This window comes from Oryx dammah, unplaced genomic scaffold, assembly GCF_014754425.2.
Source record: "Oryx dammah isolate SB20612 unplaced genomic scaffold, SCBI_Odam_1.1 HiC_scaffold_28, whole genome shotgun sequence".
In the NCBI taxonomy this organism is placed as follows: Eukaryota; Metazoa; Chordata; class Mammalia; order Artiodactyla; family Bovidae; genus Oryx; species Oryx dammah.
In genome coordinates, this window is record NW_024070212.1 from 96,895,864 (window position 1) to 96,909,851 (window position 13,988).

Below are 13,988 nucleotides of genomic sequence, written 5' to 3' on the forward strand. Positions count from 1 at the left end.
CAATTAAAAGACAAAGAAGGTCAGAATGCACCTAAAAAACAAGGTCCAACTGTATGTTGTCTACAAGCCCACCTTCAATATATAAAGATATACATAAATTAAAAGTAAAGGGACAGAGAAAGATATACCATGCTGCTGCTGCTGCTACTAAGTCGCTTCAGTCGTGTCCGACTCTGTGAGACCCCATAGACGGCAGCCCACCAGGCTCCCCCATCCCTGGGATTCTCCAGGCAAGAACACTGGAGTGGGTTGCCATTTCCTTCTCCAATGCATGAAAGTGAAAAGCCAAAGTGAAGTCGCTCATGCGTGTCCGACTCTTTGTGACCCCATGGACTGCAGCCTACCAGGCTCCTCCATCCATGGGATTTTCCAGGCAAGAGTACTGGAGTGGGGTGCCATTGCCTTCTCTATATACCATGCTAACTAATCAAAAGAAAGCTGAAGAAGCAATGTTAGTTTCAAACAGAAAAGATTTCAGAGAAAAGAAAATATTAGGGATAAAGAAGAGTATTACATAATGACAAAGGGGTCAATTATCCAAGAAGACAATGATCTTTAATGTGTATGTGCCTAACAAAGGAGTCTCAAAATGCATGAGCCAAAAAGTAATAGGACTCAAGAAGAAATAAATAAATCTACTATCATAGCTGGAGACTTCAATATCCTTCTATCATAATGGACAGATCCAGCAGGCAGAAAACAAGCAAGGATATGGTTGAACCGAACAACATCATCAATCAACTGGATCTATTTGACAACTATCGAATATCTCATTCAACATGAGAACGCTGACAAACACAGACCATATTTAGGGCCGTAAACCATAACCTAGACTTTAAAAAATAGAGCTCATAGGATGTATGCTTTCAAACCACGATGAAATAGAAATCAGTAGTGGAAAGATAATTGGAAAACTCCAAATTATTTGGCAAGTAAATCACACACTTCTAAATAACACATGAGTCATAGAAGTAGTCTCAAGAGCAACTTAAAAAATATTTTGAATTAATGAAAATTCAAATACAGTTAATCAAAATTGTGAGATACAGTGAAAGCAGTGCTTAAAGGGAAAGTTATAGCATTAAAAGAATGATCAGAAAAGAAGAAAAATCTAAAATCAATCATCCAAGCTTCTCCCTTGGGAAACAGAAAAAGAAGAAAAAAATTAAGTCCAAATTAACTAAAGGAAAAGAAATCATAAAAATCTGAGCAGAAAGAAATAAAACTGAAATAAGAAATAAAGAGAAAAAAATCAATGAAGTCAAAAGTTGGTTCTTAGCAAAGATCAGTAAAGTTGATAAATCTCTAGCCAGGTTAACTAAGGAAAAAAGAGAAAAGACAAAATTGCTATTAATAAGTACAAGAGGAACCATCACTTCTGATCTTATGGATATTAAAAAGAGAATAAGGAAATATTATGATCAACTCCATGCTTACAATTTGAAATGGGTCAATTTCCTGAAAGACACAATCTACCAAAAGTCAAAAGAGAAATAGCTAATCTGAATAGACCTCTATCTATAAAACTGTTTGAGTCAATAATTAATAACCTTCCAAACCAGAATGGACCAGACCTGGTTGATTTCCTTGGTGATTTCTACCAAACATTTAGGAAAGAAATCCTACCAATTCTCTACAATCTCTTCCAGAAAAATCAAAGCAGAGGGAGTACTTCCTGACTTATTTTATGAGACCAGCCATTACTCTCACTCCTTAACTGAGACAGGCCTGGAATCTGGGACCCTTTGCTGCAGTGCTGAAAAGCTTGTACCTGGACACATCTCTTCTCAAGCTACAGTATACAAAGAAACTATATGGGACTACAAATTATTGTGTGCATGTGCAGTTAGGGCAAACTCTAGACCAAAAGATATAAAATACACAGACCAAAACCAAAACCCATCTGCCATTTCTGAAGGACCTGGAGCCAAAACTGGGTGTCAGGAGCAAAAGCAGGGTGTTCCACAGGGCCCCCTGTACTCAACAACACAAAGGATGGGCAAACCACCTAAGCCACCCTTCCAGCCAGACCCCTGGACACACTCCTATTGTCGCCCCATGTAAGAAACAAGCTCAGCCACCCGCCTTGGGGACCAAGCAAGGGAGCTTGTCACTTGTTTCTGCTCCCTCCTGGAGCCCCAATGAAGGCTTGACTGAATTTCTTGTCTGGCTTCCAGTCAATTTCTATTGACTGGGGAATACCCAGAACCCTGGTGGGTATCAAAACCAAATAAAGACATTACAATAGAGGGAACATTTGGAGGATAATTTGGTGGATTCTTACAAAACTAAACTTATCCTTACCATGTCATCTCTAATCATCCTCCTTGCTATTTACCCAAAGGAGCTGAAACTTGAGTTCATACAAAAAGCTGTGCACAAATGTTTATAGAGGCTTTATTCAAAATTGTCAAAACTTGGCTTTTTGAAAGCAACTAGTTTAAGCTGGTTTTAGAAAAAGCAGGGGAACCAGAGATCAAATTGCCAACATCCGCTGGATCATGGAAAAAGCAAGAGAGTTCCAGCAAAACATCTATTTCTGCTTTATTGACTATGCCAAAGCCTTTGACTGTGTGGATCACAAGAAACTGTGGAAAATTCTGAGAGAGATGGGAATACCAGGCCACCTGACCTGACTCTTGAGAAATCTGTATGCAGGTCAGGAAGCAACAGTTAGAACTGGACATGGAACAACAGACTGGTTCCAAATAGGAAAAGAAGTACCTTAAGGTTGTATATTGTCACCCTGCTTATTTAACTTATATGCAGAGTACATCATGAGAAACACTGGACTGGAAGAAACACAAGCTGGAATCAAGATTGCTGGGAGAAATATCAATAACCTCAGATATGCAGATGACATCACCCTTATGGCAGAAAGTGAAGAGGACCTAAAAAGCCTCTTGATGAAAGTGAAAGAGGAGAGCGAAAAAGTTGGCTTAAAGCTCAACATTCAGAAAATGAAGATCATGGCATCTGGTCCCATCATTTCATGGGAAATAGATGGGGAAACAGTAGAAACAGTGTCAGACTTTATTTTTTTGGGCTCCAGAATCACTGCAGATGGTGACTGCAGCCATGAAATTAAAAGATGCTTACTCCTTGGAAGAAAAGTTATGACCAACCTAGATAGTATATTGAAAAGCAGAGACATTTCTTTGCCGACTAAGGTCCGCCTAGTCAAGGCTATGGTTTTTCCTGTGGTCGTGTATGGATGTGAGAGCTGGACTGTGAAGCAGGCTGAGCACCGAAGAATTGATGCGTTTGAACTGTGGTGTTGGAGAAGATTCTTGAGAGTCCCTTGGACTGCAAGGAGATCCAACCAGTTCATTCTGAAGGAGATCAACCCTGGGTGTTCTTTGGAAGGAATGATGCTAAAGCTGAAACTCCCGTACTTTGGACACCTCATGCGAAGAGTTGACTCATTGGAAAAGACTCTGATGCTGGGAGGGATTGGGGGCAGGAGGAGAAGGAGACGACAGAGGATGAGATGGCTGGGTGGCATCACGGACTCGATGGACGTGAGTCTGAGTGAACTCCGGGAGATGGTGATGGACAGGGAGGCCTGGCGTGCTGCGATTCATGGGGTCGCAAAGAGTCGGACATGACTGAGCGACTGAACTGAACTGAACTGAAGATGTCCTTCAATAGGTAAACTGTGATACACTCATAAGTGAAAGTGAAAGTCGCTCAGTTGTGTCCGACTCTTTGTGACCCCAGGGACTGTATAGTCCATGGAATTCTCCAGGCCAGAATACTGGAGTGTGTAGCCTTTCCCTTCTCCAGGGATCTTCCTAATCCAGGGATCGAACTGAGGTCTCCCACATTAGAGGTGGATTCTTTACCAGCTGAGCCACAAGGGAAGCCCTTATACAATAAAATAGAATTGAACAATAAAAATAAATGCACTATCAAGCCATGAAGATACATGGAAGAACTTTAAATGCATATTGCTAAGTGAAAAAAAAAAAAAAACAATCTAAAAAGGTTATATATAGTATGATTCCAGTTAATGACATGGAAGAGGCCAAACTATAGAGACAGTAAAAAAATTAGTGGTTTCCAGGGGTGTGGCACAAAGGAAGGAGGGCTAAGTAGGTGGAGCACAGAAGAGTTTTAAGGGCAGTGAAACTATGCTGTATGATACTGAAATGGTGGAAACATATCATTACATATTTCTCAAAATCCAGAGAGTATACACATAAAGAGTGAACCCTAAACTATGGACTTCAGTTAATAATGACTCAAGAGGGCTTCCCTGGTGGCCCAGTGGTTAAGAATCTGCCTTGCAACACAGGGGACACCACTGGTCCAGAAAAATCCCACGTGCCAGAGGCCAGCTAAGCCCATGTGCCACAACCACTGACCTTGTGCTCTGGAGACCACCAGCCAGAACTACTGAAGCCCATGTGCTTAGACCTTGTGCTTCTCAACAAGAGAAGCCACTGCAATGAGAAGCCGACGAAGCACAAGTGGAGAGTAGCCCCTGCTGGCCACAACTAGTGAAGACTCAGTGCAGCCAAAAATAAATAAATAAAATAAATAAATATATATGTAAAATCATAATGGCTCACCCATTATAAGAAATACACCATACTTATACAAGATGTTAATAAGGGAAAGTATGTATATAGGGGGTGGTGAAGAAGTAGCAATATATGGGAACTCTGTGCTTTCTGCTCAATTTTTCTATAAGCCTAAAACCCCCTGAAAAATACCTTATTAATTAAAAAAATACTACAAGTCTCTTTAATTGATTCAGTGTGATTTAGCACACAAATAGATAGACCAATGGATAGAAAAGAAAGTGAAGAAATAGGTCCAAGTACATTAGAATATGATAAAAGTGGTTACCTCAAACTGACTGGAAAAGATGGGACTTTTTAATAAATGGTGATGGGGCAATTAGATAATCATTTGGAAATATTAAAGCAACTCTGTCAAGAGTCCTACTATCATCAAGTGGGTTTATGTCAGGGATACAGCTAAGCATCCTACAATGCACTGGACAGCTCCTCATTGTCTGCATAACAAAGATTTAGCTAGCCCCAAATGTCATTAGTGCCATAGTTGAGGTATTCTACAATAGAGGAAGGCTTTTGACTATCGCTCAAAATCTAGATGCAGTAAAAAAAAATATGAATAAATCTGACTAATGGAAATTTTTGAAAAGTGTTTATTTTCTGCCATAAGGGTGGTGTCATCTGCATATCTGAGGTTATTGGTATTTTTCCCGGCAATCTTGATTCCAGCTTGTGCTTCCTCCAGCCCAGCGTTTCTCATGATGTACTCTGCATAGAAGTTAAATAAGCAGGGTGACAATATACAGCCTTAAGGTACTTCTTTTCCTATTTGGAACCAGTCTGTTGTTCCATGTCCAGTCCTAACTATTGCTTCCTGACCTGCATACAGATTTCCCAAGAGGCAGGTCAGGTGGCCTGGTATTCCCATCTCTCTCAGAATTTTCCACAGTTTCTTGTGATCCACACAGTCAAAGGCTTTGGCATAGTCAATAAAGCAGAAATAGATGTTTTTCTGGAACTCTCTTGCTTTTTCCATGATCCAGCGGATGTTGGCAATTTGATCTCTGGTTCCTCTGCCTTTTCTAAAACCAACTTGAACATCAGGAAGTTCACAGTTCATGTATTGCTGAAGCCTGGCTTGGAGAATTTTAAGCATTACTTTACTAGCATGTGAGATGAGTGCAACTGTGTGGTAGTTTAAGCATTCTTGGGCATTGCCTTTCTTTGGGATTGGAATGAAAACTGACCTTTTCCAGTCCTGAGGCCACTGCTGAGTTTTCCAAATTTGCTGGCATATTGAGTGCAGCAGTTTCACAATATCATCTTTCAGGATTTGAAATAGCTCAACTGGAATTCCATAACCTCCGCTAGTTTTGTTCATAGTGATGCTTCCTAAGGCCCACTTGACTTCACATTTCAGAATGTCTGGGTCTAGGTGAGTGATCACACCATCATGATTATCTGGGTTGTGAAGATTTTTTTTTTGTACAGTTCTGTGTATTCTTGCTACCTCTTCTTAATATCTTCTGCTTCTGTTAGGTCCATACCATTTCTGTCCTTTATTGAGCCCATCTTTGCATGAAATGTTCCCTTGGTATCTCTAATTTTCAAGAGCTCTCTAGTCTTTCCCATTTTGTTTTTTTTTCTGGTATTTCTTTGCATTGATCGCTGAGGAAGGCTTTCTGATCTCTCCTTGGTATTCTTTGGAACACTGCATTCAGATGCTTATATCTTTCCTTTTCTCCTTTGCTTTTCACTTCTCTTCTTTTCACAGCTATTTGTAAGGCCTCCCCAGACAGCCATTTGCTTTTTTGCATTTGTTTTCCATGAGGCGCGTTGGCTGCGACAGACTGTGCAGAGGCATGCCGAGAGGAGCTACCCCAAGCCCAAAGTCAGGGGTGGCGACCAAGAGCGCCAGGCTGAGATGGTCCAGGAGTGGCCAAGAGAAGCTACCTCACATCTGAGGTCAGGGGTGGTGGCCGAGAGGAGCAACCTCTTGTCCAAGGAGCAGCGGTTACATGGGTGCAGGAGGGCCGAGAGGAGCTGCTACACTTTGAAAGTCAGGAGGGGTGACCTTGTCCAAGGTAAGGAGCAGCGGATGCACTTTGCTGGAGCAGCTGTGAAGAGATACCCCACGTCCAAGGTAAGAGAAACCCAAGTAAGACGGTAGGTGTTGCGAGAGGGTATCAGAGGGCAGACACATTGAAACTATAATCACAGAAAACTAGTCTATCTGATCACATGGACCACAGCCTTGTCTAACTCAGTGAAACTAAGCCACGCCGTGTGGGGCCACCCAAGATGGGTGGGTCATGGTGGAGAGGTCTGACAGAATGTGGTCCACTGGAGAAGGGAATAGCCAACCACTTCAGTATTCTTGCCTTGAGAACCCCATGAACAGTATGAAAAGGCAAAAAGATAGGACACTGAAAGAGGAACTCCCCAGGTTGGTAAGTGCCCAATATGCTACTGGAGATCAGTGGAGAAATAATTCCCAAAAGAATGAAAGGATGAAGCCAAAGCAAAAACAATACCCAGTTGTGGATGTGACTGGTGATAGAAGCAAGGTCCGATGCTGTAAAGAGCAATATTGCATAGGAACCTGGAATGTTAGGTCCATGAATCAAGGCAAATTGGAAGTGGTCAAACAGGAGATGGCAAGAGTGAACGTCAACATTCTAGGAATCAGCGAACTAAAATGGACTGGAATGGGTGAATTTAACTCAGATGACCATTATCTCTACTCCTGTGGGCAAGAATCCCTTAGAAGAAATGGAGTAGCCATCATGGTCAACAAAAGAGTCCGAAATGCAGTACTTGGATGCAATCTCAAAAACGACAGAATGATCTCTGTTCGTCTCCAAGGCAAACCATTCAATATCATGGTAATCCAAGCCTATGTCCCAACCAGTAACACTGAAGAAGCTGAAGTTGAACGGTTCTATGAAGACCTACAAGACCTTTTAGAACTAACACCCCCAAAAGATGTCCTTTTCATTATAGGGGAATGGAATGCAAAAGTAGGAAGTCAAGAAACACCTGGAGTAACAGGCAAATTTGGCCTTGGAGTACAGAATGAAGCAGGGCAAAGACTAATAGAGTTTTGCCAAAAGAACACACTGGTCATAGCCAACACCCTCTTCCAACAACACAGGAAAAGATTCTATACATGGACATCACCAGATGGTCAACACCGAAATCAGGTTGATTATATTTTTTGCAGCCAAAGATGGAGAAGCTCTATACAGTCAGCAAAAACAAGACTGGGAGCTGACTGTGGCTCAGATCATGAACTCCTTATTGCCAAATTCAGAGTTAAATTGAAGGAAGTAGGGAAAACTACTAGACCATTCAAGTATGACCTAAATTAAATTCTTTATGATTATACAGTGGAAGTGAGAAATAGATTTAAGGGACTAGATCAGATAGACAGAGTGCCTGATGAACTATGGACGGAGGTTCGTGACATTGTACAGAGACAGAGATGAAGACCATCTCCCCACTCCAGTATCCTTGCCTGGAAAATCCCATGGACAGAGGAGTCTGGTGGGCTATAGTCCATGGGGTCATAAAGAATCAGACACAACTGAGTATCTGAGCACGTTAGGTGAGGACCCGTAAACTTCCCTCTCTCATTACTGGGTGGGTGTTCACCTGTTTCTGCACATTTCAGCATGAACCTGGCACAAGAGAGATTGCTTCAGACTGAGAGTGCCCATCTGCTCCCCCGCAGGTGTGTGGGAGCCTGGGGCTTCTTGGGGGGTGGACGTGATGCTCTTGGTTATGGGAGTTGGACTCCTTTGGTGCTGCCTTGAGCCAAGGATGGTTAGGGAGGGGAAGCGCAGCATCAAAGTAAGGGCGCAGTGGCTGGCTAATAGCTTTCTTATGGATCAGTAATCAATTAGAATTAAAAACCGAGAAGCAAAAAGAAGAAAAAATAATAATAACATTAAAAACCCAGTACCATTTACATTAGCACCAAGAAAGAAGAAGAAAGGAAACAAAATATTTAGGTATAAGTCTAACAAAATATGTACAAGATCTCTGAGGGAAAACTACAAAGCTCTAGGTCTGTACGTACAATGGAACATAATTTAGCCTTAAAAAATTTTTTTGATACATGCTACAGTGTAAATGAATCTTGAAGACACTAAGCTACGTGCAATAATCCAGGGGCAAAGGACAAATTCTGTAGGATTCCATGTGTATGAGATACCAAGAGTAGTCAGGTTCACAGAGACAGAATGGTTATTGCCAAGGATGCGAGGGAGGGAATGGAAAGTTACTGTCTAATGGGTTGCAAGTTCAGTTTGAGAAGTGGAAATTCTGGACATGAATGGTGGTGTTGGTACAACGTGCATGTCTGTAATGCTACTGGACTGTATACTTTAAAACATTAAATTTCATCTTATGTATATTTTCTCACAATTAAAAAAAGGACCAAAATTCTGGTACATGCTACAACCTGGATGAATGTTGTAAAGATATGCTCAGTGAAAGAAACCATACACAAAAGAGCAAATATTTTATGATTCCGCCTATATTCATTATCTTCAGTAGGCAAAGTCATGGAGACAAAGTACAACAGAAGCTCCCAGGAAACAGGATGGAAGATGGATGAGTTATTTTTTAATGGGTATAGTGTTTGTCCTTGGGCTAAAGTTGTGGAAATAGTTTTGTGGTTATACAACACTGAATGTACTTCATGCCATTGAATTGTACATATTTAAAAATGATTCAGAAGAGGCGGTCCAGTGGTTAATACTCTGTGCTCCCACTGTAGAGGGCCTGGGTCCAATCCCTGGTCAGGAAACTGAGTTCTTGCATGCCACGTGGTGTGGCCAAAATATAAACAAAATTAAACATTAAAAATGAAAATGGTTAAAACCACAATTTTAAAATCCATCTATTTTAATGAGAGTGAAAAAAAAATTCAGGACTGGATATTGAATGTCATCAAATGTCTTTTGGTATCTATTGAAGACACCACTTACTTCAGAATCTGGCCCTGGTTTCTGTACCTAGTACATATGACGCATCCAATAAATGTTTATTGAATGAAAAAACAAACAAACAAACAAACAAGACCATCCCCATGGAACAGAAATGCAAACAAGCAACATGGCTGTCTGGGGAGGCCTTACAAATAGCTGTGAAAAGGAGAGAAGCGCAAAGCAAAGGAGAAAAGGAAGATATAAGCATCTGAATGCAGAGTTCCAAAGAATAGCAAGGACAGATAAAAAATTTAACATTTAATTTCCCCCTAGTGTTCTGCACTTTGTTTTTTTTATCATAATTAGGCAATAGCAAGAGAATGTGAATAATTGTTTTCACTAAGTTCTGTGTAGATGCCTACAAATCCACTCCTATTTCCTCTAATATTTAAATATTAATATTTTTGGTGTGGGCCATGATACAAACAGGTTTGATAACTACTGTTATACCGAAAGCCCATTTGTATTTTAGATGATTTCTAATCTGCTTATCTGTATGTCCTTATAATATCTATATTTGTGTGTCTCCATTTGTATGCACGTGTAGGTGTGTCTTGCAAGTTTCTTGGAACAAATGTATTTTATATTTAACATTTATTCAGTTCCAGGGACTGTCTTAAGTGCTTTACATATATTAACATATTTAATCATCATCACAAAGCAATGAGATACGTTTTTTTAATCTTCATTTTACAGATAACCCTGAGACAGAACAGTAACTTGCCCAAAGTCATACTGCTACTCAGTGGTGGAGGTGAGGAAGGATTAATTAATGGCCTGATAAATATTCTCTGTTTTGATGTTCATGAAAAGTAGTGTTGAATTGCTTAAAAACTTAATTGCTTTCAACTTTTGTTTATGTTTTGCTAAAACTACTTATTTTAGAATGAAGCTTCTTTTATTTTATTTTTTTATTGGGGTTAGAATACTTAACAAGATCTACCTAAAGTGCACAATATTGTTCACTATAGGTTCTATGTTGTACAGCAGATCTTTAGAACTTATTCATCTTGCATAACTACTTTATACCCATTGAACAGTCCCCCAGGGGGTCCTTGTTTTTGAATGGATGCCCATGTTTACTCTGATCCTCCATTTATTCCTATGTTGCCTGAATATTTTTAGCTTGTCATTGCTATGAAAATCACTATGCAAAAAGCCATGCCAGGTAAAATGTTATAAAATGTTAAGTGCCCACTTGCTATGTTATATTTGTATTAATAAAAACTGCATATAATAAAAATGGTGTAATATATAGAAAGGGCTTCTCTTGTGGCTCAGCTGGTAAAGAATCCGCCCGCAATGTGGGAGACCTGGGTTCAATCCCTGAGTTAGGAAGATCCCCTGGAGAAGGGAAAGGCTACCCACTCCAGTATTCTGGCCTGGAGAATTCCATGGACTGTATAATTCATGAGGTCGCAAAGAGTCGGACACAACTGAGTGACTTTCACTTTCACCTATATAGAAAAATTCAGATAAGACTACTGTGGATGTAGCAAACTCTTCTATAGGAATTGTTTCATTTGAGCAGTGTTCCTATAAAAGCTCCATTAAGAACAAGAATTCTTTCTCTTTTCACACTGAGACTTGTTCCTCTAGAGAGACAGAATACAACTATGACAGTGTATGGACTTGGACAATCCAAATTCAAGAAATACCTGTATGCTGATGCAATATCTTCTTTATCTCCTGCAAGCGGTGGCCCAGAGGGCTTAATTTGAAAATTAGGTCACAGTGATAAAAGTAATTGAACACGCGTTCTATAAGGATACTGCTGCCTTCACTTGTTGCTTTTACATAATAATCATGGGAGCTAGAAGAGGGAGTGGAGATAATATGTCAATAAATGGCTTAAATAATGCAAACGAGGTTTTTTTTTTTTCCCCTCCTGTAACTGACCTGTCTGTTTGGCAGTTGGTTTCCCAGCTGAAAATACATTTCATGAGTATGTCCAGGGTCATCAAGTCGATGTGCTCATAAACATCCAGAAGTGTATCCTGAGAGCCACAAATCTTCTCCCACTTATCCTGGCACAGGAGGTCAAGATCATCATCATCATCACCATCAAAACGCTTTTATCTGAAAGTTCCTCCCTGACACTTCTCTTAACACAGAGAATTGACAGAGACAATTCTGACTTCGCAGGGGTCAAAGGTCATATAAGTAAATGTTAACCCTAAATAGCTGCCCCTTATTTCACCAGTAAAATGGGTTTATTTAGGCACAGCAAAGAATTGAAATTCAGGACATGCAATCACGGTACATGCATGCTTAGTTGTGTCCAACTCTTTGTGACCCCATGGACTGTAGCCCACCAGGGTCCTCTGTCCATGAGATTTCCCAGGCAAGAATACTGGAGTGGATTGCCATTTCCTCCTCTAGGGGATCTTCCTGACTTCAGGGATCAAACCCGTGTCTCCTGTATCTCTTGCATTGTAGGTAGATTCTTTACCATTGAGTCACCTGGGCAAGTCAGGAGAACAAAGGACAGGAACAGTTATAGAGGAGAAGGAGGACTTGGGGGAGCTGTTATAAACAGAGTCCATTGAAGGAAACTGGGAGATTAGATTGCAGTGGTTTTTCATTGTCCAAGTTGTGATAGTCTCATTAACTGGGCTGTTGCAGGTAAGGAAAAATTCTTTTCTTTTGCTGGATAGTAAAGTAGTAACCTTCTTCCTGTTGGACATGCAGAGGTAGGTAGGTTTCTTCCAATTGGATCTGCAATTGATCTCTAGTGGTAGGACTTGAGAGCTCCCCTTCTGGCTTCCTGACTCCATTTTAAATGAGATTTCTGTTTACTAATTTTCACATAAATAAGCCAAATGCTTACTTGGCATGAGGAAGGGAAAAACGCACTCAACTAAATGAGAAAAAGCATGGAACAAACCAGGTATCTGGTAAATGGCTGAGGTAAGCATTCTTTGGCCTTCCAATTATTATCATAACTCTTGTTTTAGAACAGATCAGGGTTCCAGTAAAACAGATAATCTCACACAAACCCATAATTACAAGGGTTCTCCCCAGGGCTTCCTCCTTCTTCAGTCCCCAGATTGCTAGATACCCCACCTATCACTACTCTCAACCACTATAGCTACACTTAAAAATAAACTTGGAATTAAAAATAATTTTTTTTGATTTAGAAGTCAGGAAAAGAAATAAGCAGTGAATAGGAGCAGCTGCTGGGAGGTGGCTCTCAGCCAAGCACTGCCTGTATCTATTCTACTTCCGCCCCCAAATGACCCACTTCCACTACCTAAGACCCCAAATGACCCACTTCCACTACCTAAGACGTTTTGTGCCTTAAACTGTCATAAAGTTCCCTGCTGAAAATGTATGCATCATAATAAGCATTCTTTGTGTAAAAAATACAAATAAATCTACATGTTTTAAGTTTCAGTTCAGTTCAGTTCAGTCACTCAGTCGTGTCCGACTCTTTGCGACCCCATGAATCGCAGCACACCAGGCCTCCCTGTCCATCACCATCTCCCGGAGTTCACTCAGACTCACGTCCATCGAGTCCGTGATGCCATCCAGCCATCTCATCCTCTGTCGTCCCCTTCTCCTCCTGCCCCCAATCCCTCCCAGCATCAGAGTCTTTTCCAATGAGTCAACTCTTCGCATGAGGTGGCCAAAGTACTGGAGTTTCAGCTTTAGCAACATTCCTTCCAAAGAAATCCCAGGGCTGATCTCCTTCAGAATGAACTGGTTGGATCTCCTTGCAGTCCAAGGGACTCTCAAGAGTCTTCTCCAACACCACAGTTCAAAAGCATCAATTCTTCGGCGCTCAGCCTGCTTCACAGTCCAGCTCTCACATCCATACATGACCACAGGAAAAACCATAGCCTTGACTAGGCGGACCTTAGTTGGCAAAGTAATGTCTCTGCTTTTCAATATGCTATCTAGGTTGGTCATAACTTTTCTTCCAAGGAGTAAGCATCTTTTAATTTCATGGCTGCAGTCACCATCTGCAGTGATTTTTGGAGCCCCCCAAAATAAAGCCAGCCACTGTTTCCACTGTTTCCCCATCTATTTCCCATGAAGTGATGAGATTGGATGCCATGATCTTCATTTTCTGAATGTTGAGCTTTAAGCCAACTTTTTCACTTTCCTCTTTCACTTTCATCAAGAGGCTTTTTAGGTCCTCTTCACTTTCTGCCATAAGGGTGATGTCATCTGCATATCTGAGGTTATTGATATTTCTCCCGGCAATTTCTAATTGATTGAAACTTGTGTTTCTTCCAGTCCAGCGTTTCTCATGATGTACTCTGCATAGAAGTTAAATAAGCAGGGTGACAATATACTGCCTTGACATACTCCTTTTCCCATTTGGAACCAGTCTGTTGTTCCATGTCCAGTTCTAAGTGTTGCTTCCTGACTTGCATACAGATTTCTCAAGAGGCAGGTTAGGTGGTCTGGTACTCCCATCTCTTGAAGAATTTTCCACAGTTTATTGTGATCCACACAGTCAAAG

General features: G+C 40.8%; 1 protein-coding gene across 1 annotated transcript in view; it reads right to left on the minus strand.

Moving 5' to 3' along the window:
• Positions 1–13,988, minus strand: part of LOC120856187 (cytochrome P450 4X1) — a 53,797-nt gene that overhangs the window by 12,997 nt on the left and 26,812 nt on the right. The window contains exons 5-6 of the mRNA XM_040231232.1: positions 11,417–11,544; positions 11,176–11,330 (exon numbers count right to left, since the gene is read on the minus strand). Of these exons, the coding sequence (XP_040087166.1) occupies positions 11,176–11,330; positions 11,417–11,544 (283 nt within the window). The remainder of the gene's footprint in view (positions 1–11,175; positions 11,331–11,416; positions 11,545–13,988) is intronic.